Source organism: Dendrobates tinctorius, unplaced genomic scaffold, assembly GCF_039654945.1.
Source record: "Dendrobates tinctorius isolate UK_male_01 unplaced genomic scaffold, ASM3965494v1 ptg000130l, whole genome shotgun sequence".
In the NCBI taxonomy this organism is placed as follows: domain Eukaryota; kingdom Metazoa; phylum Chordata; class Amphibia; order Anura; family Dendrobatidae; genus Dendrobates; species Dendrobates tinctorius.
Window position 1 is genome coordinate 366,301 of NW_027361798.1, and position 24,562 is coordinate 390,862.

At 47.4% G+C, this 24,562-nt stretch overlaps 1 protein-coding gene across 2 annotated transcripts in view; it reads right to left on the bottom strand.

Moving 5' to 3' along the window:
• LOC141047907 (cytochrome P450 2C7-like) overlaps positions 1 to 24,562 on the bottom strand; it is a 217,590-nt gene that overhangs the window by 33,543 nt on the left and 159,485 nt on the right. For both annotated transcript variants that reach the window (XM_073543226.1, XM_073543227.1), the window contains one exon: positions 12,588 to 12,729. In XM_073543226.1, coding sequence (XP_073399327.1) covers positions 12,588 to 12,729 — 142 coding nt within the window. The remainder of the gene's footprint in view (positions 1 to 12,587; positions 12,730 to 24,562) is intronic.

Sequence of the window (24,562 nt, forward strand, 5' to 3'; positions counted from 1 at the left end):
ACACTTTTCACTCCCTCCTCAGGCCAAAAGCACAAGCCCTATCACTGACATTTGTGCTGATGACCTGGCCTCCCACTTTACAGAAAAAATAGATAATATCGATCAGGAAATCTGCTCCCAACCACCAAGTGCTGTGACTCCCATCCCTTCCTGCATCTCCCCTGGCTCACTTTCCACATTTGATCCCATCACAGGAGAAGTCTCCAGACTCCTCTCTTCTTCTCGTCCGACTACATGCACTACCGATCCCATTCCCTCACATCTCCTCCAGTCTCTCCAGTCGTCACAACCCACCTAACTACTATCTTTAATCTCTCCCTCTCCTCGGGCATTTTCCCATTCTCCTTCAAACACGCCATCGTTACTCCATTACTAAAGAAACCCGCTCTCGACCCATCCTGCACAAACAACTACAGACCAGTCTCCAATCTCCCCTTCATCTCTAAACTTTTGGAGCGCCTTGTCTACTCCCGCCTTTCCCGTTACCTCTCCACTCACTCCCTTCTAGACCCTTCACAGTCCGGCTTCCGCTCCCTACATTCGACTGAAACTGCACTCATCAAAGTGACCAATGACCTTCTGACAGCAAAACGTAATGGTCACCAATCTCTGCTCATTCTTCTTGACCTATCTGCAGCTTTCGATACTGTTGACCACCATCTCCTACTCTCTAGGCTCCAGTCACTAGGCATTAAAGACACTGCTCTCTCCTGGTTCTCTTCCTATCTCTCTGACCGCTCCTTCAGTGTTTTGTTCTCTGGCTCCACTTCATCTCCTCTTCCTCTTGCTGTCGGGGTACCTCAGGGCTCTCCTTCACATCCCATATACAATCTCTTGCCGCTTACACCTAAAGAACATCTCTAGAATCCGCCCTTTTCTCACCATGGAAATGACAAAAACCCTCACTGTAGCATTGATCCACTCCCGGCTGGATTACTGCAACACTCTATTAATTGGCCTCCCCGTCACTCGACTATCCCCTCTCCAGTCCATACTTAATGCAGCAGCCAGGGTTGTCCATCTGGCTAATCGGTACTCGGACGTGTCCACTCTTCGTCAGTCATTACACTGGCTGCCCATTCATTATAGGATCCACTTCAAAGTACTTGTTCTCACCCACAAAGCTCTCCACGGTGCGGCACCCCCTACATCTCCTCCCTCATTTCTGTCTATCGGCCTAGCCAATCGCTGCGCTCTGCAAACGACTTTCGACTAACCTCTGCACTAATCCGTACCTCCCACTCCCGACTCCAAGACTTCTCCCATGCTGCTCCTATCCTCTGGAATGCTCTACCCCAAGAAATTAGGACTAACCACAATTTGCATAGTTTCAGGCGCTCCCTCAAAACACATTTGTTCAGAGCGGCTTATCACATTCACTAATCAAAGTCATTCTATGTGTAAGGGTGCGTGTGTAGCCCATTCACTATCTCCATCCATCTTTCACTCCCTCAAGATGGCTGAACCATCACTATAAATACACCTTTGTAAATACAACCCTGTACTCTGTATCTCCCCCACCTCATTGTAGACTGTAAGCTCTCATGAGCAGGGTCATCTTATTTCATCTTATTTTGCTTTAATTATTGTATTGTTAATGTTGTTACTTATGACTTGTGTTTTGAAACTGTTAAACTGTAAAGCGCTGCGGAATATGTTGGCACTATATAAATAAAGATTATTATTATTATTATTATAGGTGAAGAAATTAATATGTCATCCAGATAGATAACCACTAATCTGTCTTCCAGGTGACTAAAGATCTCATTTGCAAAGTGCTGAAAGATGGCGGGTGCGTTCGTCAACCCAAAAGGCATCACCAGGTTCTCCTAGTTTCACAAAAGCGTATTGAATGCTGTTTTCTACTCATCCCCTCTTTAACCCTTTAATGACTGGAGCTTTTTCGATTTTTCGTTTTTCGCTCTCCTTTTTCCAGAGCCATAACTTTTTTATTTTTCTGTCAATATGGCCATGTGAGGGCTTATTTTTTGCAGGACGAGTTGTACTTTTGAACAACACCATTGGTTTTACCATGTATTGTACTTGAAAATGGGAAAAAAATTCAAGTGTGGTGAGGTTGCAAAAAAAAATGCACACTTGTTTTTTGTTTGGCTTTTTTGCTAGGTTCACTAAATGCTAAAAGTGACCTGCCATTATGATTCTCCAGGTCATTATGAGTTCATAGACACCAAACATGTCTAGGTTCTCTTTTATCTAAGTGGTGAAAAGAATTCCAAAGTTTGCTAAAAAAGAAAAAAAAATGCTCAATTTTCCGAGACCCGTAGCGTCTCCATTTTTCATGATCTTGGACTGGGTGAGGGCTTTTTTTGCATGCCGTACGGACGTTTTTAATGATACCGATACCACTTTTGTGCAGATACGATCTTTTGATCACCCGTTATTGCATTTTAATGCAATGTGTCAGCGACCAAAAAAACGTAATTCTGGCGTTTTGATTTTTTTCTCGCTACGCTGTTTAGCGATTGGGTTAATCCTTTTTTTTTATTGATCGGGCGATTCTGAATGCGGCGATACCAAATATGTGTAGGTTTGACTTTTTTTATTTTATTTTGATTGGAGCGAAAGGTGGGTGGTTTAATCTTTTATTTTTTAATTTTTAAACACTTTTTTTTTTTTTACTTTTGGCGTGCTTCAATAGCCTCCATGGGAGGCTAGAAGCATGCCATACTTGATCGTTTCTGCTACATATAGGCGATGCTCAGATCGCCTATATGTAGCAGAAATACAACATTGCTATGAGCGCCAACTACCGAGTGGCGCTCATAGGAATCTGCCGGCAACAACCATAGAGGTCTCTATGAGACCTCTGGTTGTAAAGGCAACGCGAAGCTGACCCCCGATCACGTGACTGAGGTCAGCGATGCGCTCATTTTTGTCCGGGCGCCGGAAGTACTAGTTAAATGCCCGCTGTCAGCGTTTGACAGCGGGATTTAACTAGTTAATAGGCGCGGGCGGATCGCGATTCCGCCCACGCCTATTGTGGGCACGTCAGCTGTTTTTAACAGCTGACATGTCGCGGCTTTGAGGTGGGCTCACCGCCGGAGCCAACCTGACATACTATCCCATCAGCGGTCTGTAAGGGGTTAATGCAAATGAGATTATATGTCCCCCCTGTGGTCCAGTTTTGAAACCATTTTGCTCCTACAATTTGAATAAAGAGGTCCGGGATGAGAGTGAGCAAATATGGATCCCGGACCGTGATGATATTGAGTTTGCAGAAATCTAGGCATAGGCGTAACCCCATCTATTTTTTCACAAAAAAGAACACTGCGCTAGTGGGGGCTAAGGATGGTCTGATATGACCCTTTGCCAAACTTTCCGCGATATAGTCCTTCCTTCATGGCTTGCCTTTCTGAACCAGAGATATTGTGCAGTCTGCTCTTAGGAAGTTTGGCACCAGGAACAAGATTAACGGCACAGTCATAAGGACGATGGGGAGGAAGTTCTTGGCACCCCTGCTCCAAGAACACATCCCCAAAGTCAGACAGTTATTAAGGCACAGACTGGTTATCCACCCTAGCAAGTGTCCTTGACAACACTCACTTCACTTTACCACTTCCTGCCAATCTACTACAGGATTGTGCAGAGCCAAGCAAGTCCAAGAACCACAGGTGAGAGCAGACCCTCTAACACATAGCAGTCTATTACCTTAGAATGCATGTCCCCTACATGAAGATGTAAACCTTGGACAACTTGAGTAAAATACCTCTGTCTGGCGATTATGGGAATGGGTCTGGACAGAGTATGCGGATTGAAACCTCGGACCTGGACAAACCTAGCATCAATCAAATTAAACCATGCCCCACTGTCCAGAAATGCAGACACATCTACCTTAATTTCACCCAGGTGAATCTTGGCTGGCAGAAAAAATTGTGTCCTACCCAAGGAGATGATGATTACAGCTGGGATGCTAACCTCCAGCCATCCCGAGCCACTTAGTTTTCTGGTGGCTGTTTACTGTGAGTTTGGAAAGTACACATGCCCACGATCTGGCCCTTTTTACCACAATAAAAACACACTCCCCCTTTTCACCCAATAACAGACAGTTTTCTAGAGTTATTTGCCGCACCCACATGCATGAGTTCCTCACTTGACTCAGTCCCACTCTCCCTTGGCCCCAGACCTCCCACATATAGGGGTGTCTCCCTATATCTCTGGCAAGGACGATGATCAACCTGGATTGTCAGAGACATAGCTGCCTCAAGGGAGACTGGAGTCTCATACAGGGCTAAGGCATCCTTCACCCTTACTCTAAGCCCTTCACGGAACTGGCCAAGGAGTGTGGTGTCATTCCACTTAGTGTCCATGGACCACCTCTGAAACTCAGAGAAATACTCTTCCACTGGCCGGTCTCCTTGCTGAATTTGGCGCAGTGTGGACTCAGCCAAGGAAACGCGGTCTGGATCATCGTATATAAGGCCCAGCGCTAGAAAAAATTCCTCCACCACCTGAAGCAACCGGGAGTCTGATGGGAGAGAAAACGCCCATGCTTGGGGGTCCCTCTGAAGAAGCGAGATCATTATCCCCACACGTTGCTCCTCTGTACCTGAGGAAATTGGACGTAACCTAAAGTACAATTAACAGGCATCCCTGAAAACAACAAACTTGTCACGCCCCCCAGAGAACCTGTTAGCTAAAGCGACCTTGGGCTCCACTACAATTTGTTTGGGAGACCTGATTCCTACATGAGATGTACACTGCTTACAGAATTATTAGGCAAGTTGTATTTGAGAGGATTCTTTTTATTATTGAACAACAACTATGTTCTCAATCAACCCAAAAGACTCATAAATATCAAAGCTTAATAATTTTGGAAGTTGGAGTGAGTTTTTTTTTTTTTTAGATTTGGCTATCTTAGGAGGATATCTGTTTTTTCAGGTAACTATTATAGTGCAGAATTATTAGGCAACTTAATAAAAACCAAATATATACCCATCTCACTTGTTTATTTTCACCAGGTAAACCAATATAACAACACAAAATTTAGAAATAAACATTTCTGACATTCAAAAACAAAAAATCAGTGACCAATATAGCCACCTTTCTTTACGTTGACACTCAAAAGCCTTCCATCCATAGATTCTGTCAGTTGCTTGATCTGTTTACGATCAGCATTGCGTGCCGCAGCCACCACAGCCTACCAGACACTGTTCCCAGAGGTGTACTGTTTTCCCTCCCTGTAGATCTCACATTTTATGAGGGACCACAGGTTCTCTATGGGGTTCAGATCAGGTGAACAAGGGGGGGCCATGTCATTATTTTTTCTTCTTTTAGACCTTTACTGGCCAGCCACGCTGTAGAGTATTTGGATGCATGTGATGGAGCATTGTCCTGCATGAAAATCATGTTTTTCTTGAACGATACCGACTTCTTCCTGTACCACTGCTTGAAGAAGGTGTCTTCCAGAAACTGGCAGTTGGTCTTGGAGTTGAGCTTCACTCCATCCTCAACCCGAAAAGGTCCCACAAGTTCATCTTTGATGATACCAGCCCTTACCAGTACCCCACCTCCACCTTGCTGGCATCTGAGTCAGAGTGGAGCTCTCTGCCCTTTACTGATCCAGCCTCGGGCCCATCCATCTGGCCCATCAAGAGTCACTCTCATTTCATCAGTCCATAAAACCTTAGAAAAATCAGTCTTAAGATATATTTTGGCCCAGTCTTGACGTTTTATCTTATGTTTCTTGTTCAAAGGTGGTCATTTTTCAGCCTTCCTTACCTTGGCCATGTCCCTGAGTATGGCTCACCTTGTGCTTTTTGATACTCCAGTAACGTTGCAGCTCTGAAATATGGCAAAACTGGTGGCAAATGGCATCTTGGCAGCTTGACGCTTGATTTTCCTCAATTCATGGGCAGTTTTTTTGCGCCTTTTTTTATCAACACGCTTCTTGCGACCCTGTTGGATATTTGCCATGAAACGCTTGATTGTTCAGTGATCACACTTCAAAAGTTTGGCAAGTTCAAGACTGCTGCATCCCTCTGCAAGACATCTCACAATTTTTGACTTTTCAGAGTCCGTCAAATCTTTCTTCTGACCCATTTTGCCAATGGAAAGGAAGTTGCCTAATAATTAAGCACACCTTATATAGGGTGATGATGTCATTAGACCACACCCCTCCTCATTACAGAGATGCAAATCACCTGATTTACATAATTGGCAGTTGGCTTTCAAGCCTATACAGCTTGCAGTAGGACAACATGTATCAAAAGGATGATGTGATCAAAATACTCATTTGCCTAATAATTCTGCACACAGTGTATTAGGGTGCTGCGTAGATCTGTCACCTCCAGACTGAGCTTCTGCAATTGTCCTGTCAGAGCAGTAATGGGATCCATAATGGATAAAAAAAATGGTTACTGCCAGAGCTAATGTCACGACTCAGCTGTCCGGCGACCCGGGACCAGAGGCTCCTTCCCTGTCCCTAACACAAGCGGGTGCCCTAGCTCATCCTATTCCTTGGGATACTTCTGAAGGTCAAGATGATGGGGCTGCTACCCTTGCCTTCTCTCCTGAATCATCCCTCCATCTGTTCTCTTCCCCCACCCAGGGAAGAGGGGCGCTGTCATGCATTGCAGTAGACCAACCCTACAAACAAGGCATCGCTACCAAGGGCAACTGAAATACCAGGCATACAAATATTCACTCACATATAACAGAGGAATGCACCAAGAAGTGTAGGATGGGGAAAAAAACAAAATAATGGGGGAGGGAATTATCACACTTACAAACCCACACAACAGTCACGGTTGATTCCTCCAAACTCCCCATAAACTCCTCCAAGCCATGCAGCATAAACTAGCTCTGACATGGGTTTCAATCAGGACCCAGATTATAAAGGGGATGGGAGTGGCTAACTGAGCTCAGCTGAGAGCTCAGACTCCTAGAGCTCCCAACATGGCCCATTAACCCCTGTTCTGCCAAAAGAAATGAGCACTATTTAAAAAGAAGGTGAATTGCTTCTTTTCAGTGCAGGAGTAGGAGCAATTAGACGGAGCGGTCTTTTGATTCCTCTCTGTTGCGGTAACCCCGTGACAGCACTACAATGGAATATTTGTAATTTTCCACTCTGCAATGTCCACTGCGTGCTTGTTTCTGAAAACATGCATGGAGTCAAATTCGTCACACCTGTAGATGAAATTTCAGGGGTGTAATTTCCAAAATGGGTTCACGTGAGGACGTTTCTGCTGTTCTAGCCCTTAGGGGTTCTTCAAATGAAATCCGTAAACTAGTCTAGGAAAATCTGTGCTCCAAAAGTGAATTAGAACGTTTGAGACTCAAGGAAAAACTTGCAGGATATCCCAGGCTTTGCCAGTGGATGACAGATGTCCAAATTCAGGTGGATGAAGATTTGTTTTATTGTATTACGCGTTTTGGAATTTATCCAACTCCTTCCTCAGATACATTAAAACGATATCACCTCTGGCTTTAACCCCTTTCTGACATCAGACGTACCCCCCGTCCATGGGATCCGGGCCCCTATGCCCATGGACGGGATAGTACGTCTAGCGCGATCAGCGGCGCTTACGTGGGGAGCGCCGCTGATCAAACACGATCGCGGTGTACCGGGGGTTAAAGGGAAGCATCGGCAGGGAGGGGGCTCCCTCCGTGCTTCCCTGAGCCCCCCACAGCAGCGCAATGTGCAGCGCTGCTGCGGGGGTCTCCATCCCTGCATGTCCCCGAATCCAAGATGGCGACGGGGGCCTGCAGGGAGCTGGCTTCCTCAGTGCCTGTAAAGCGCAGGCACGAGGAAGCCTTGTGCAGTGCCTGTGACAGATCGCTGATCTGTCACAGTGATCTGTGATGTGACAGATCAGCGATCTGTCACAGGGCAGTGATGTCCCACCTGGGACAATGTAATAAAGTTAAAAAAAAAAAAAAGTGTAAAAATAATTAAAAAAAAAAATCGCTAAATAAATTAATAAAAAAAAAATATTCCCTAATAAATTCATTTTTTGGAAATAAAAGAAACAAAACAATAAAAGTACACATATTTGGTATCGCTGCGTCCGTAACTACCCGCCCTATAAAACTGTCCCATTAGTTAATCCCTTTAGCGAACCACTTAAAAAATAAAAAACGAAGGAAAAAATAATGATTTATTATCATACCGCCGAACAAAAAGTGCAATAACGCGCGATCAAAAAGACGCATATAAATATCCATGGTACCGCTGAAAACGTCATCTTGTCCCGCAAAAAAACAGCCACCACACAGCGTCATCAGAGAAAAAATAAAAAATTTATAGCTCGCAGAATAAAGCGATGCAAAAATAATTATTTTTTATATAAAATTGTTTTCATTGCATAAAACCGCCAAAACATAAAAAAGACATAAATGAGGTATCGCTGTAATCATACAGACCCGAAGAATAAAACCGCTTTATCAATTTTACCGCACGCGGAACAGTGTAAACGCACCCCCCAAAAGAAATTCATGAATCGCTGGTTTTTGTTCATTCTGCGTCCCAAAAATCGGAATAAAAAGCGATCAAAAAATGTCACGTGCCGAAAATGGTACCGATAAAAACGCCAACTCGTCCCGCAAAAAGTAAGACCTTACATGACTCGGTGGGTCAAAATATGGAAAAATTATAGCTCTCAATATGTGGTGATGCAAAAACTATTTTTACAATAAAAAGTGTCTTTTAGCGTGTGACAGCTGCCAAACATAAAAACCGCCATAAATAGTAAGTCAAACCCCCCGATATCACCCCCTTAGTTAGGGAAAAATAATAAAATTAAAAGAAAATGTATTTATTTCCATTTTCCCATTAGGGTTATGGCTAGGGCTAGGGTTAGGGCTAGAGTTAGGGGTGAGATTAGGGTTAGGGGTGTGTTGGGGTTAGGGTTGGAGTTATAATTGGGGGGGTTTCCACTGTTTGGGCACATCAGGTGCTCTCCAAATGCAACATGGCGTCTGATCTCCATTCCAGCCAATTCTGCGTTGAAAAAGTCAAATGGTGCTCCTTCCCTTCCAAGCTCTGCCATGCGCCCAAACAGTGTTTTACCCCCACATATAGGGTATCAGCCTACTCAGGACAAATTGCAAAACAACTTTTGGGGTCCAATTTCTCCTGTTACCATAAGGAAAATAAAAAATTGGGGGCAAAAATATCATTTTTGTGGAAAAAAATGATTTTTTTATTTTCAAGCCCGGGCGTTATAAACTTCTGTGAAGCACTTGTGGGGGTTCAAAGTGCTCATCACACATCTAGATAAGTTCCGTGGGGGGTCTAGTTTCCAAAATGGGGTCACTTGTGGGGAGTTTCAATAGTTTAGGTACATCAAGGGCTCTCCAAATGCACTTGACACCCACAGACCATTCCACCAAAGTCTGCATTCCAAAACGTCACTACTTCCCTTCCGAGCCCCGATGTGTGCCCATACAGTAGTTTGCTCCCACATATGAGGTATCAGCGTACTCAGGACAAATTGGACAACAACTTTCGGGGTCCAATTTCTCCTGTTACCCTTGGGAAAATTTAAAAATTGGGGACTAAAAGATCATGTTTTGTTGAAAAAATACGATTTTTTTATTTTCACGCCCGGTCGTTATAAACTTCTGTGAAGCACTTGGGGGTTCAAAGTGCTCACCACACATCTAGATAAGTTCCTTGGGGGGTCTAGTTTCTAAAATGGTGTCATTTGTGGGGGGTTTCCACTGTTTAGGTACATCAGAGGCTCTCCAAAAGCAACATGACACCCGCAAACCATTCTATCAAAGTCTGCATTCCAAAACGTCACTACTTCCCTTCCGAGCCCCGACGTGTGCCCATACAGTAGTTTTCTCCCACATATGGGGTATCAGCGTACTCAAGACAAATTGGACAACAACTTTTGGGGTCCAATTTCTCCTGTTACCCTTGGGAAAATAAAAAAATTGGTGACTAAAAGATCATGTTTGTGGAAAAAATACAATTTTTTTTATTTTCACGCCCGGGCGTTATAAACTTCTGTGAAGCACTGGGGGGTTCAAAGTGCTCACCACACATCTAGATAAGTTCCTTGGGGGGTCTAGTTTCCAAAATGGTGTCATTTGTGGGGGGTTTCCACTGTTTTGGTACATCAGGGGCTTTCCAAACGCGACATGGTGTCCGATCTCAATTCCAGCCAAAAACGTCAAATGGCGCTGCTTCCCTTCCGAGCTCTGCCATGCGCCCAAATAGTGGTTTACCCCCACATGTGGGGTATCAGCGTACTCAGAACAAATTGCACAATAACTTTTAGGGTCCTGCTACCCTTGGAAAAATAAGAATTGGGGGTGAAAAGATCATTTTTGTGGAAAAAATATGATTTTTTAATTGTACGGCTGTACGTTATGAACTTCTGTGAAGCCCTTGTGGGTTCAAAGTTCTCACCACATAACTAGATAAGTTCCTTGGGGGGTCTAGTTTCCAAAATGGGGTCATTTGTGGGGGGTTTCCACTGTTTAGGTACATCAGGGGCTCTCCAATCGTGACATGGCGTCCGATCTGAATTCCAGCCAATTTTGCATTGAAAAAGTCAAAAGGCGCTCCTTCCCTTCTGAGCTCTGCCATGCGCCCAAACAGTGGTTCCCCCCACATATCAGGTATCAGCGTACTCAGAACAAATTGCACAATAACATTTGCAGTTCAGTTTCTCCTGTTACCCTTGGTACAATAAAAAAATTGAACCTGAATTATTTTTTTGGTGAAAAAAAGTTAAATGTTCATTTTTTTTAAATATTCAAAAAATTCCTGCGACTCACCTGAAGGGTTAATAAACTTCTTTAATGTGGTTTTGAGCACCTTGAGGGGTGCAGTTTTTAGAATGGTGTCAGTTTTGGGTATTTCTTATCATATAGACCCCTCAAAGTGGCTTCAAATGTGATGTGGTAAGTAAAAATAAAATGGTGTTGCAAAAATGAGAAATCACTGTTCAACTTTTAACCCTTATAACTTCCTAACAAAAACAAATTTGGTTCCAAAATTGTGCTGATGTAAAGTAAACATGTGGGAAATGTTACTTATTAAGTATTTTGTGTGCCGTTTCGCTGTGATTTAAGGGCATAAAAATTCAAAGTTGGAAAATTGCGAAATTTTCAAAATTTCCGCCAAATTTCCGTTTTTTTCACAAATAAACGCAAGTTATATGAATGAAATTTTACCACTAACATGAAGTACAATATGTCATGAGAAAACAATGTCAGAATCACTGGGATCCATGGAAACGTTTCAGAGTTATTACCTCATAAAGGGACAGTGGTCAGAATTGTAAAAATTGGCCCGGTCATGAACGTGCAAACCACCCTTGAGGGTGAAGGGGTTAAAAGGGTCAGTGATGATGTTACAATCGGCATCACACATCATAAACAACAATAAATGGAAACAAAAAAACTCATTATTTTTATATGTTGATATATCTAGTATAAGGAGTTACAATTTGGTGGCGATTACTGTCAGTAACTTTTTAAATATGTTTTAAATTAACTAATTGCTGTTAAGTTCATTTGTTGTTTATCATGTGTGATGCTGACTGTAACGTCATCACTGACCTTTTTAAAGTCAGAGGTGATATCGTTTCAATGTATCTGAGGAAGGAGATGGATCAACTCTGAAACGTGTAATACAATAAATGAAATTTTCATCTTCCTGACTCTGGACATCCACCATCCACTGACAGCACCTGGAATATCCGCAAGGTTTTGTCTGATTCTTAAATGTTCATTCCAGTTCCAGCATTATACGCCCAGGAACCAGCGGTCGAAGATGCAGCCCTCTATTGTGGACTCACACGCCTTCTCTAGTGTTGAGCCTGCCATGCACAGCCTCCCTAAGTAAGCACGCATGATCTGGAATTGAAACTAGATCCACAGATTTACACAAAGGCGCTTTTCCTATCTTTGTATTCAAAAAGTCATATAGGGCATTTTCCCTCCCGAGCCCTCCTGTGTGGCCCATGCAGTACTGTACAACCAAATATGGGGTATTGCCACATTCAGGAGAAATTATGTCACAAATTATGGGGCCTTTCTTACCTAATTCCACTTGTAAATATGCAAAATCTTGGCACAAAACAACATTCTGTTGATTTAGCACCTCAGGAACTTTGCCAATGTAACATGGCACCGCGAACCATAACAGAAAAATCTGCACCCTAATCTGGCCCCTTCTCTTCTCAGCTGTGATGGAAAGGTATCGTTTAAACTCAGCAGAAAATTGACACATTTTCAAAATTTTTGTCAAATTTTCTGTATTTCTATCAATAAACACATATCAACCTAACTATACCACTATCATGAAGTGCAATGTGTCACGAAAAAACAGTCTCAGAATCACTTGAATCTGTTGAAGCTCCAGAGTTATTACCACATAAAGTGACACTGGTCAGAATGCAAGATTGTGGCCTGGTTAGGAAGGTGAAAACAGACTTTGTTAGGAATGGGATACATTTTTTTTGATGGTGGAATAGATTCAAGAGTCTGAAAAGCTGCTGCTTCTGTTATCTCCTACCGATAACTACAATTCTTCACTTTCTGCACAATATAAGATTCCTCGTTTCACTTTTTCTTATCCTCGGTTTCACCTTTTTATCTTTGGTTCTTACCTGCTGAGAACGCCATGAACGCCAACCTGTTGCGGAACTGCCCTTCTTCATCCAGGAAATGCTCAGGGTTGAAATCTTCAGGAGTTTCCCACTGAGACGGGTCTTGTAGGACTGATGTGAGGAAGGGGATCACGGTTGTTCCCTGATAACAGGAAGGATAAGAAATTATATGAATATCATAATGACATCCTCATTTATTATATTTTTTATGTTGTGTCATTACATTCTGATCAATGGGATTCCAACTGATAAAAGCCACATGGTCCCTACAGCATGTTAACTTCAGTGGATCTGTGTTGCCGTTCCTGGCACATCCGGTGGCCAGGAAAGCCCCTGCAGATAAAAAGTGAAGATCTGCAGTACATCAGATTTAGACCTAACCACTCACAAGTTGGTGGCTTATTCTGGTTGTAGACCCAAACATTCTGCATCATGAATAATTCTTTTGAAGCTTTTTCTTCTTATGCATTCTGTTTACTAGATAGTACTAATGAAAGTACCGCCCATCTTTGAAAGATAACAAAGAGAGATGCTAACCACGTCCCTAATCGCTGCCCGTCTTTTATATGTGCCCACTCGGAAATATTGCTCCTAGTGAAGTCCATTAGTGTTGCCACACAGTGTGTTACTGCTTTAATGTCCCACATACACATTATGATGTCCCCACAGCACTGTCCTGCCACATACAGTATGATAACCCCCCACACAGTATGATATCCCCACAGTACGTTCCCCCACATACAATATGATGTCCACACAGTACATTCCCCCGCCCGCATAGTATGATGTCTCCACAGTACATTTCCCCCACACGGTATGATGTACACACAGTATGTTTCCCTCCACATACAATATAATGTCCCCACAGTACTTTCCTCTTAACACACTATGATGTCTCCACAGTAAATTCCCCCACTGTATGATATTGGGTCGCCCTCCCAGGGCTGCGGGGTTACTCGGTACCGGGCCGGTATCAGCGGGTGGTGTGTCACAGCAGCGGTGACCCGGTCCATGACCCTGGGCGCCCAAGTAATGGCGGGTAATGCTTATGGTGGAATGTAGTTAATGGAATAGTTTGTGACGCCACCTGTGCTGCTCGGCAAGTGAGATGTCAAGCCGACGCTGCAGACAGATCCTCTGGGACAGATGGTGTGGTGCAGCAGTGGTGTTATTGCCCTCCACAGGCAGGGCTGTTGTCCCAGGGCAGAATAGGTGAAGTGACACTTAGATGGTGTAGTGTCCGGCGCAGGAGATGCAGCAGTGCCAAGCAGGCGAACGCAGGAAGGAATGGAGGACTCCAGGGCATGTAGTTCCAAAGCTTTACTCACAGTCTGTAGTGCCCGCTTCCGTGCCGTGTCCTCCGGGTCAGGGACTCAGTCAACCTCCAGGCAAGATGGAATGCTCCCTTCCAACACTCCGCCAACTTATGTACCTTTTCTGAACGTCTCCTCTATAGCGCCTTTAAGTGTGAAGATATCCTAGTACTGAGTTACACTGGAGTTCCTCCTATCAGATGTTCCCAAGAACTCTACTTGTATGGCAGACAGCTGTAGCCTGCTTCGGGGACTCCTTACTCCTGAGTCCCGACTCTCTATCCGTGTTGCTGTTGTGCCCCCAAGTCTTAGATGGGAGTAATGCATTTACAGCCCACTACTCCACCAGTGTCTGCTGCAGGACCATTAGTGTCCATACAACCTCAGGGACCGGGCCCCGGCCTTGCACTTAGAACTTCTAGGCAGGGTTTTCTCCTAACCCACGTCCTCTGTGTTCCCTCTTCTCCTATGTTCCATACTTGTCTTTCTTTCCTATGGAAGCTCAGGCTTCAGTTCAATGTCTTTCTCTTTCTTTCCTTTCCTGTGCCAGCAGACCTGGGTCACTCAGGCCTGCTGCAGCACTCCTTCCTCCATCCCTCTTCCAGGGATCTCCTTCCCTCACTCTTCTCCGAGTGACTTCCTCTGACTCTCCTTCAGACTGACTTCTAATCCTAAACCTTCCCACTCTTTTATGTATTCTCAACTCCACCCACCTCCCAGCACGTTTAGTGTTCCGAGCAGGGAACCACCAAAGGTGCTCTGCTCTCTAAGCAAGGAGCCGCAATGTGGTTTTGCTGAACTACTCTATTATGTGGAGTGGAAGTGTTGGAGTGTGGTCAGGAGTTCCCACCTTACCTGGATGGTGGGGCACTACCTCTCTGGCGACTAAGCCTCAGGGGCGCCACATACCCCCCCATTAAACACAGCACGTCTGCGGGCTGCAAGGCAAACAAAGTTGACAATACAGGAACATACAAAATTTTTGTAATGCTGAATAAACATTTCTTTTACTAAACTTTCCAATGTGAGAGGCACTCATTCTTGAATGTTGCAAACAATTCTTAATTAACTATCTAAAATTCTAAGTCAAAAGTCCAATTTTCCATACAATACTCAATTCAAAGTGCTATTGTCTGTTACTCACTATCACTTCAGTATTCTTCATCAACACATTTCTTTTCATCTTTAGTGCACATTTTCTACTCTCTCTTAACTCTGATTGACAACCCTAGTGCCATTTTCAATTCTTTATTAGTCTCTATCCAAATCTCTCATCTCTTTATTAAAACATTCTATATAAAAGCCATTTACTCTCATAAGACACATCATTATCAAATACTTTACATTAAAATGTTCAATAATTCTTGTAAGTGTTGGACACCGCTCCCAGCCGGGATCTTTTGCAGTGTCCTTTGATGAGGTAGACCTTATCTTCGCAAAGTGTCCTATGTAAAACCAAGAGAGGGCACCTAAAGAGGTGCAACTATTTACAATTACAGTTCTGGACCATTCAGCGTTCATGATCTCTGCAGTTCAATGGAAAGGCTGCCAGCAAAACAGGGCAACACTGGAAAAACATGATGCATAAACAAAAATAACTTTAAAGCACAAGGGTGCAAATACCCTCCTGGGTAACGAGATTAATGGTTGTTGTTCCCTCCTGGGGTTCTGGAAGCTGCATATTGGGAACTGCTACCAGATGAAATACTTTGGGTGTCTTTATCCTGTTGCTGGTTGCTTGCTAAACGCATGTATTCTGCTTCCCAAAGGGAGAGATGAGGGCTGGTCGGGGTAATAGAAAGGGCCATAAAAATGTCTACTGCCTGCGGGGACGGCATATCTGCTACCACCGATGGCACTTCTGCTGCTGTTGGCGACTCGGCCAGGGTTGACGCTGCTACCTCAGAGTCCGACTCTTCAGTATCCATTGGGATCTCGGTTGGCAGCACTGCAGCCCGAGGCTGCCGGCGGAGGTCAATAGGGCCATTTCTACTTGTGGGTTCCTTTCCCAAGACTAGGGTCAGGTCGGGGGCGATGGTCGTACCTTGGGCCTCCAGGCGAGGTTCTAGTCCCGGCACCTGGTAGTGGACAGCGGCAGCCGCAACTCCCGGAGTTGTTGATGGGGTGGACCGCAGTTGGATTTGGGCAGGGGTAAGGCCGGTGTCGGTCGGGGTCGTCTGTGGAGGCCGGTGCAACCGTGCCCGGTTCAGACGGGGGCGCGGTCCCGGGCCTCCGTTCTGCTCCAGAGCCCTCATATATCTCCTCCGGACGGGACTCATCCAATGGCAATATCGGTTATGAGGTGGTGGCGGCCGCTGCAGAGGGTGTATCAGCGGTCGCAGCCTCCGCAGGGGCAGCCTGGGGGCAAGTGGCTTCTCCTCCCCCTGTTCTTCTGTCTTCTCTTTCCATCATGGCGTTCTGGCGTTCTTCTTCCTGCCTCGGCCCCTTTCCTGCCACTGGCTTCTGCCCCTCCTTCTTGGGGCGGCGTCTTCTTCCAGCGCCTCCATACCAAGCCAGTATACGAATCCCTCGGGGGGTGGGCCATGTCGCTGTCACATAGTAATTCAAGCAGGGGAGGCCCAAGACTTTTCGCGGTCTTTTCCTAGGACCTCCCATCTCGTCACGCCCTTCTTCTCCATGCCAACGGCCATTTTTAATGTTCATTTTACAGTCTATTAAATTGGGTCTTCGGCACATTCTCAAAAGTTTTAAGTCCAAGGCACACAGAACCCGATGGCATCAGGTCTCGTCATCCTGTTCGTGACGCCAAGTTTGGGTCACCCTCCCAGGGCTGCGGGGTTACTCGGTACCGGGCCGGTATCAGCGGGTGGTGTGTCACAGCAGCGGTGACCCGGTCCGTGGCCCTGGGCGCCCAAGTAATGGCGGGTAATGCTTATGGTGGAATGTAGTTAATGGAATAGTTCGTGACGCCACCTGTGGTGCTCGGCAAGTGAGCTGTCAAGTCGACGCTGCAGACAGATCCTCTGGGACAGATGGTGTGGTGCAGCAGTGGTGTTATTGCCCTCCAGAGGCAGGGCTGTTGTCCCAGGGCAGAATAGGTGAAGTGACACTTAGATGGTGTAGTGTCCGGCGCAGGGGATGCAGCAGTGCCAAGCAGGCGAACGCAGGAAGGAATGGAGGACACCAGGGCATGTAGTTCCAAAGCTTTACTCACAGTCTGTAGTGCCCGCTTCCATGCCGTGTCCTCCGGGTCAGGGACTCAGTCAACCTCCAGGCAAGATGGAATGCTCCCTTCTCCGCCAACTTATGTACCTTTTCTGAACGTCTCCTCTATAGCGCCTTTAAGTGTGAAGATCTCCTAGTACTGAGTTACACTGGAGTTCCTCCCATCAGATGTTCCCAAGAACTCTACTTGTATGGCAGACAGCTGTAGCCTGCTTCGGGGACTCCTTACTCCTGAGTCCTGGCTCTCTATCCGTGTTGCTGTTGTGCCCCCAAGTCTTAGATGGGAGTAGTGCATTTACAGCCCACTACTCCACCGGTGTCTGCTGCAGAACCATTAGTGTCCATACAACCTCGGGGACCGGGCCCCGGCCTTGCGCTTAGAACTTCTAGGCAGGGTTCTCTCCTAACCCACGTCCTCTGTGTTCCCTCTTCTCCTATGTTCCGTACTTGTCTTTCTTTCCTATGGAAGCTCAGGCTTCAGTTCAATGTCTTTCTCTTTCTTTCCTTTCCCGTGCCAGCAGACCTGGGTCACTCAGGCCTGCTGCAGCACTCCTTCCTCCATCCCTCTTCCAGGGATCTCCTTTCCTCACTCCTCTCCAAGTGACTTCCTCTGATTCTCCTTCAGACTGACTTCTGAATGTTGGAGTGTGGTCATTAGTACCCACCTTACCAGGATGGTGGGGCACCACACCTTAGGAGAAGGTGCAGTACCTCTGTGGCGACTGAGCCTCAGGGGCGCCACAGTATCCTCACAGTACATCCCCCACAGTATGATGCCCTCACAGTACATTCCTTCCCACGCACAGTACAATGATCCCACAGTACATTCCCCCACACACAGTATGATGTTCCGATGGTACATTCTCCCCACACAGTATGATGTCTCCTCGGTACATTCCCCCCACACAGTATTATGTCTCCACTGTACATTCCCCCCCACACAGTATGATGTCTCCACGGTACATTCCCCCACTGTATGATGTCCTCACAGTACATCCCCTACTGTATGATGCTCTCACAATACGACATTCCTTCCCACGCACAGTATAATGATCCCACAGAACATTCTCCTACACACACAGTATGTCCACACAGTACATTCCCCCACACACAGTATGATGTACTTACAGAACATTCCCTCTACACACAGTATGATGTTCCCACGGTACATTCCCCCACACACAGTATGACATTCCCATGGTACATTCCCCCCACACACAGTATGATGTCCGCACAGTACATTCCCCCCCACACACAGTATGATGTCTCCACGGTTCATTCCCCCACACACACAGTATGATGTCTCCACGGTACATTCCCCCACACACACAGTATGATGTCTCCACGGTACATTCCCCCACACACACAGTATGATGACTCCACGGTACATTCTCCCACACACACTATGATGTCCCCACAGTACATTCCCCCACACAGAGTATGATGTCTCCACAGTACATTCCCCCACACACAGTATGATGTCCCTGTAGTCATAGCAGGTACACGGGATGCAGTGACAAGACGCGAGACGGATTGAACTTTAGGTAGTAACTTTTATAGATGGATGCCGGTGGGCGATACTAAGCAACCAAGCACGATAACAGCAATTGTCCTCACAGGGACCAAATACAAGCAAACACTTATTATGAGAACACGACTACCCCGGCGAAGTCCGGTCACTATAGGGCCGTGGTATGGCCGACTACAGGTTCTTAGTTACTATGTGTCACTTAACCTTCCTGACGTCCAACGGAATGCTGTTCGATGGTGCCTCGGCGTCGCAGCCGCTGGGCCTAGCTGCTGAGGATCTGGCAAAGTCTTCAGGCGCTCCTGCGTCCAGCGAGGCAGGGGCACAACAGGCCCTAGTAGAGTTCTGGCGGGATGTCCCACAACGGAGGCGGTGGGAAACTGCCTGCGAGTGGGAGAGTGGAGGCCGCAGCACCCGGACAGGGGCGGGCAGCGGTGGTTCTGAGTGACGGTTAGTGGGCCACCTGCGCAGCCCAAGACTGCACTAGGCGACCTGCGGGAGGCGACGGCCCAGCCGCTACCACGGACTGGAGCAAGCTGGAGTGAGGCGGCAGCGGACAGGCCACAGCTGCGGGCTGGAGCGAGGCGGCAACGGCCGCAGGCTGGAGGGAAGCCGTGGTCCTCTGTCGGTCGGCTCGGTGCCGTCTCCCTGTGGTCCACCGAGTGTCTCCCTCCTGTCGCTGTTCTCTCTGGTTACTGCTGGAGGCTCTGGCTCCCTGGCGCAATCTCGGTCTCCTGCTCCTCCCCCAACCGTCCTGGAAGTCTCAGCGGTCCGTCCCCTAACTCTGCTCCCTGGAAACAGACCCCCTAGGAACCTAGATGACGGTCCCCTAGGTTCCGACCCCGACACTCGGCGGGGGCCCTTCCTCCTACATCCCCACAGTACATTTCTCCACACACAGTATGATGTCCCCACCCTACATTCCCCCACACACAGTACATTCCCCCACACACAGTATGATGTCCCCACAGTACATTCCCCCACACACAATGTGATGTCCCCACAGTACATTCCCTCCACACACAGTATGATGTCCCCACAGTACATTCCCCACACACAGTATGATTTCTCCACAGTACAATCCTCCACACAATATGATGTCCCCACAGAACATTTCCTCCACACACAGTATGATGTCCCCACAGTACATTCCTCCACACACACAGTATGATGTACACACAGTACATTCCACCCACACACAGTATGATGTCCTCACAGTACATTCCCCACACACAGTATGATGTCCCCATGCTACATTCCCCCACACACAGTATGATGTCCCCACGCTACATTCCCCCACACACAGTATGATGTCTCCACAGTACATTCCCCCCACACACAGTATGATGTCCTCACAGTATATTCCCCCACACACAGTATGATGACCTCACAGTACATTCCCCTATACATAGCTTGATGTCCCCACAGTACATTCCACCACACACAGTATGATGTCCCCACAGTACATTCCCCCACACACACAGTATGATGTCCACACAGTACATTCCCCCACACACAGTATGATGACCTCACAGTACATTCCCCTATACACAGCTTGATGTCCCCACAGTACATTCCACCACACACAGTATGATGTCCCCACAGTACATTCCCCCCACACAGTATGATGACCCCATAGTACATTCCCCCACACACAGTATGATGTCCCCACAGTACATTCCCCCCACACACAGTATAATGTCCCCACAGTACATTCCACCACACACAGTATGATGTCCCCACAGTACATTCCCCCCACACACAGTATGATGTCCACACAGTACATTCCCCCACACACAGTATGATGAGCTCACAGTACATTCCCCTATACACAGCTTGATGTCCCCACAGTACATTCCACCACACACAGTATGATGTCCCCACAGTACATTCCCCCCCACACAGTATGATGTAGGCAAAGTACATTCCCCCACACACAGTATGATGACCTCACAGTACATTCCCCTATACACAGCTTGATGTCCCCACAGTACATTCCACCACACACAGTATGATGTCCCCACAGTACATTCCCCCCCACACACACAGTATGATGTCCACACAGTACATTCCCCAAAACACAGTATGATGTCCCCACAGTACATTCCCCCACACACAGTATGATGTCCCCACAGTACAATCCCCCCCCACACAGTACGATGTCCCCACAGTACATTCCCCCCACACACAGTATGATGTCCCCACAGTACATTCCCCCCACACACAGTATAATGTCCCCACAGTACATTCCCCCCACACACAGTATGATGACCCCATAGTACATTCCCCCACACACAGTATGATGTCCCCACAGTACATTCCCCCCACACACAGTATAATGTCCTCACAGTACATTCCCCTACACACAGTATAATGTCCCCACAGTACATTCCCCCCACACACAGTATGATGTCCTCACAGTACATTCCCCCCACACACAGTATTATGACCCCATAGTACATTCCCCCCACACACAGTATGATGACCCCATAGTACATTTCCCCACACACAGTATGATGTCCCCAAAGTCCATTCCCCCCACACACAGTATGATGTTCCCACAGTACAATCCCCCCACACACAGTACGATGTCCCCACAGTACATTCCCCCCACACACAGTACGATGTCCCCACAGTACATTCCCCCCACACACAGTATAATGTCCCCACAGTACATTCCCCCCACACACAGTATGATGACCCCACAGTACATTCCCCCCACACACAGTATGATGTCCCCACAGTACAATCCCCCCACACACAGTACGATGTCCCCACAGTACATTCCCCCCACACACAGTATGATGTCCCCACAGTACAATCCCCCCACACACAGTATGATGTCCCCAAAGTACATTCCCCACACACAGTATGATGTCCACACAGTATATTTCCCTCCACACACAGTATGATGTCCCCACAGTACGTTCCCCCGCACACAGTATGATGTCCCCACAGTACATTCCCCCACACACAGTATGATGTCCCCACAGTACATTCCCCCACACACAGTATGATGTCCCCACAGTACAATCCCCCCACACACAGTATGATGTCTCCACGGTTCATTCCCCCACACACACAGTATGATGTCTCCACGGTTCATTCCCCCACACACACAGTATGATGTCTCCACGGTACATTCCCCCACACACACAGTATGATGTCTCCACGGTACATTCCCCCACACACACAGTATGATGACTCCACGGTACATTCTCCCACACACACTATGATGTCCCCACAGTACATTCCCCCACACAGAGTATGATGTCTCCACAGTACATTCCCCCACACACAGTATGATGTCCCTGTAGTCATAGCAGGTACACGGGATGCAGTGACAAGACGCGAGACGGATTGAACTTTAGGTAGTAACTTTTATAGATGGATGCCGGTGGGCGATACTAAGCAACCAAGCACGATAACAGCAATTGTCCTCACAGGGACCAAATACAAGCAAACACTTATTATGAGAACACGACTACCCCGGCGAAGTCCGGTCACTATAGGGCCGTGGTATGGCCGACTACAGGTTCTTAGTTACTATGTGTCACTTAACCTTCCTGACGTCCAACGGAATGCTGTTCGATGGTGCCTCGGCGTCGCAGCCGCTGGGCCTAGCTGCTGAGGATCTGGCAAAGTCTTCAGGCGCTCCTGCGTCCAGCGAGGCAGGGGCACAACAGGCCCTAGTAGAGTTCTGGCGGGATGTCCCACAACGGAGGCGGTGGGAAACTGCCTGCGAGTGGGAGAGTGGAGGCCGCAGCACCCGGACAGGGGCGGGCAGCGGTGGTTCTGAGTGACGGTTAGTGGGCCACCTGCGCAGCCCAAGACTGCACTAGGCGACCTGCGGGAGGCGACGGCCCAGCCGCTACCACGGACTGGAGCAAGCTGGAGTGAGGCGGCAGCGGACAGGCCACAGCCGCGGGCTGGAGCGAGGCGGCAACGGCCGCAGGCTGGAGGGAAGCCGTGGTCCTCTGTCGGTCGGCTCGGTGCCGTCTCCCTGTGGTCCACCGAGTGTCTCCCTCCTGTCGCTGTTCTCTCTGGTTACTGCTGGAGGCTCTGGCTCCCTGGCGCAATCTCGGTCTCCTGCTCCTCCCCCAACCGTCCTGGAAGTCTCAGCGGTCCGTCCCCTAACTCTGCTCCCTGGAAACAGACCCCCTAGGAACCTAGATGACGGTCCCCTAGGTTCCGACCCCGACACTCGGCGGGGGCCCTTCCTCCTACATCCCCACAGTACATTTCTCCACACACAGTATGATGTCCCCACCCTACATTCCCCCACACACAGTACATTCCCCCACACACAGTATGATGTCCCCACAGTACATTCCCCCACACACAATGTGATGTCCCCACAGTACATTCCCTCCACACACAGTATGATGTCCCCACAGTACATTCCCCACACACAGTATGATTTCTCCACAGTACAATCCTCCACACAATATGATGTCCCCACAGAACATTTCCTCCACACACAGTATGATGTCCCCACAGTACATTCCTCCACACACACAGTATGATGTACACACAGTACATTCCACCCACACACAGTATGATGTCCTCACAGTACATTCCCCACACACAGTATGATGTCCCCACGCTACATTCCCCCACACACAGTATGATGTCCCCACGCTACATTCCCCCACACACAGTATGATGTCTCCACAGTACATTCCCCCCACACACAGTATGATGTCCTCACAGTATATTCCCCCACACACAGTATGATGACCTCACAGTACATTCCCCTATACATAGCTTGATGTCCCCACAGTACATTCCACCACACACAGTATGATGTCCCCACAGTACATTCCCCCACACACACAGTATGATGTCCACACAGTACATTCCCCCACACACAGTATGATGACCTCACAGTACATTCCCCTATACACAGCTTGATGTCCCCACAGTACATTCCACCACACACAGTATGATGTCCCCACAGTACATTCCCCCCACACAGTATGATGACCCCATAGTACATTCCCCCACACACAGTATGATGTCCCCACAGTACATTCCCCCCACACACAGTATAATGTCCCCACAGTACATTCCACCACACACAGTATGATGTCCCCACAGTACATTCCCCCCACACACAGTATGATGTCCACACAGTACATTCCCCCACGCACAGTATGATGAGCTCACAGTACATTCCCCTATACACAGCTTGATGTCCCCACAGTACATTCCACCACACACAGTATGATGTCCCCACAGTACATTCCCCCCACACAGTATGATGTAGGCACAGTACATTCCCCCACACACAGTATGATGACCTCACAGTACATTCCCCTATACACAGCTTGATGTCCCCACAGTACATTCCACCACACACAGTATGATGTCCCCACAGTACATTCCCCCCCACACACACAGTATGATGTCCACACAGTACATTCCCCAAAACACAGTATGATGTCCCCACAGTACATTCCCCCACACACAGTATGATGTCCCCACAGTACAATCCCCCCCCACACAGTACGATGTCCCCACAGTACATTCCCCCCACACACAGTATGATGTCCCCACAGTACATTCCCCCCACACACAGTATAATGTCCCCACAGTACATTCCCCCCACACACAGTATGATGACCCCATAGTACATTCCCCCACACACAGTATGATGTCCCCACAGTACATTCCCCCCACACACAGTATAATGTCCTCACAGTACATTCCCCTACACACAGTATAATGTCCCCACAGTACATTCCCCCCACACACAGTATGATGTCCTCACAGTACATTCCCCCCACACACAGTATTATGACCCCATAGTACATTCCCCCCACACACAGTATGATGACCCCATAGTACATTTCCCCACACACAGTATGATGTCCCCAAAGTCCATTCCCCCCACACACAGTATGATGTCCCCACAGTACAATCCCCCCACACACAGTACGATGTCC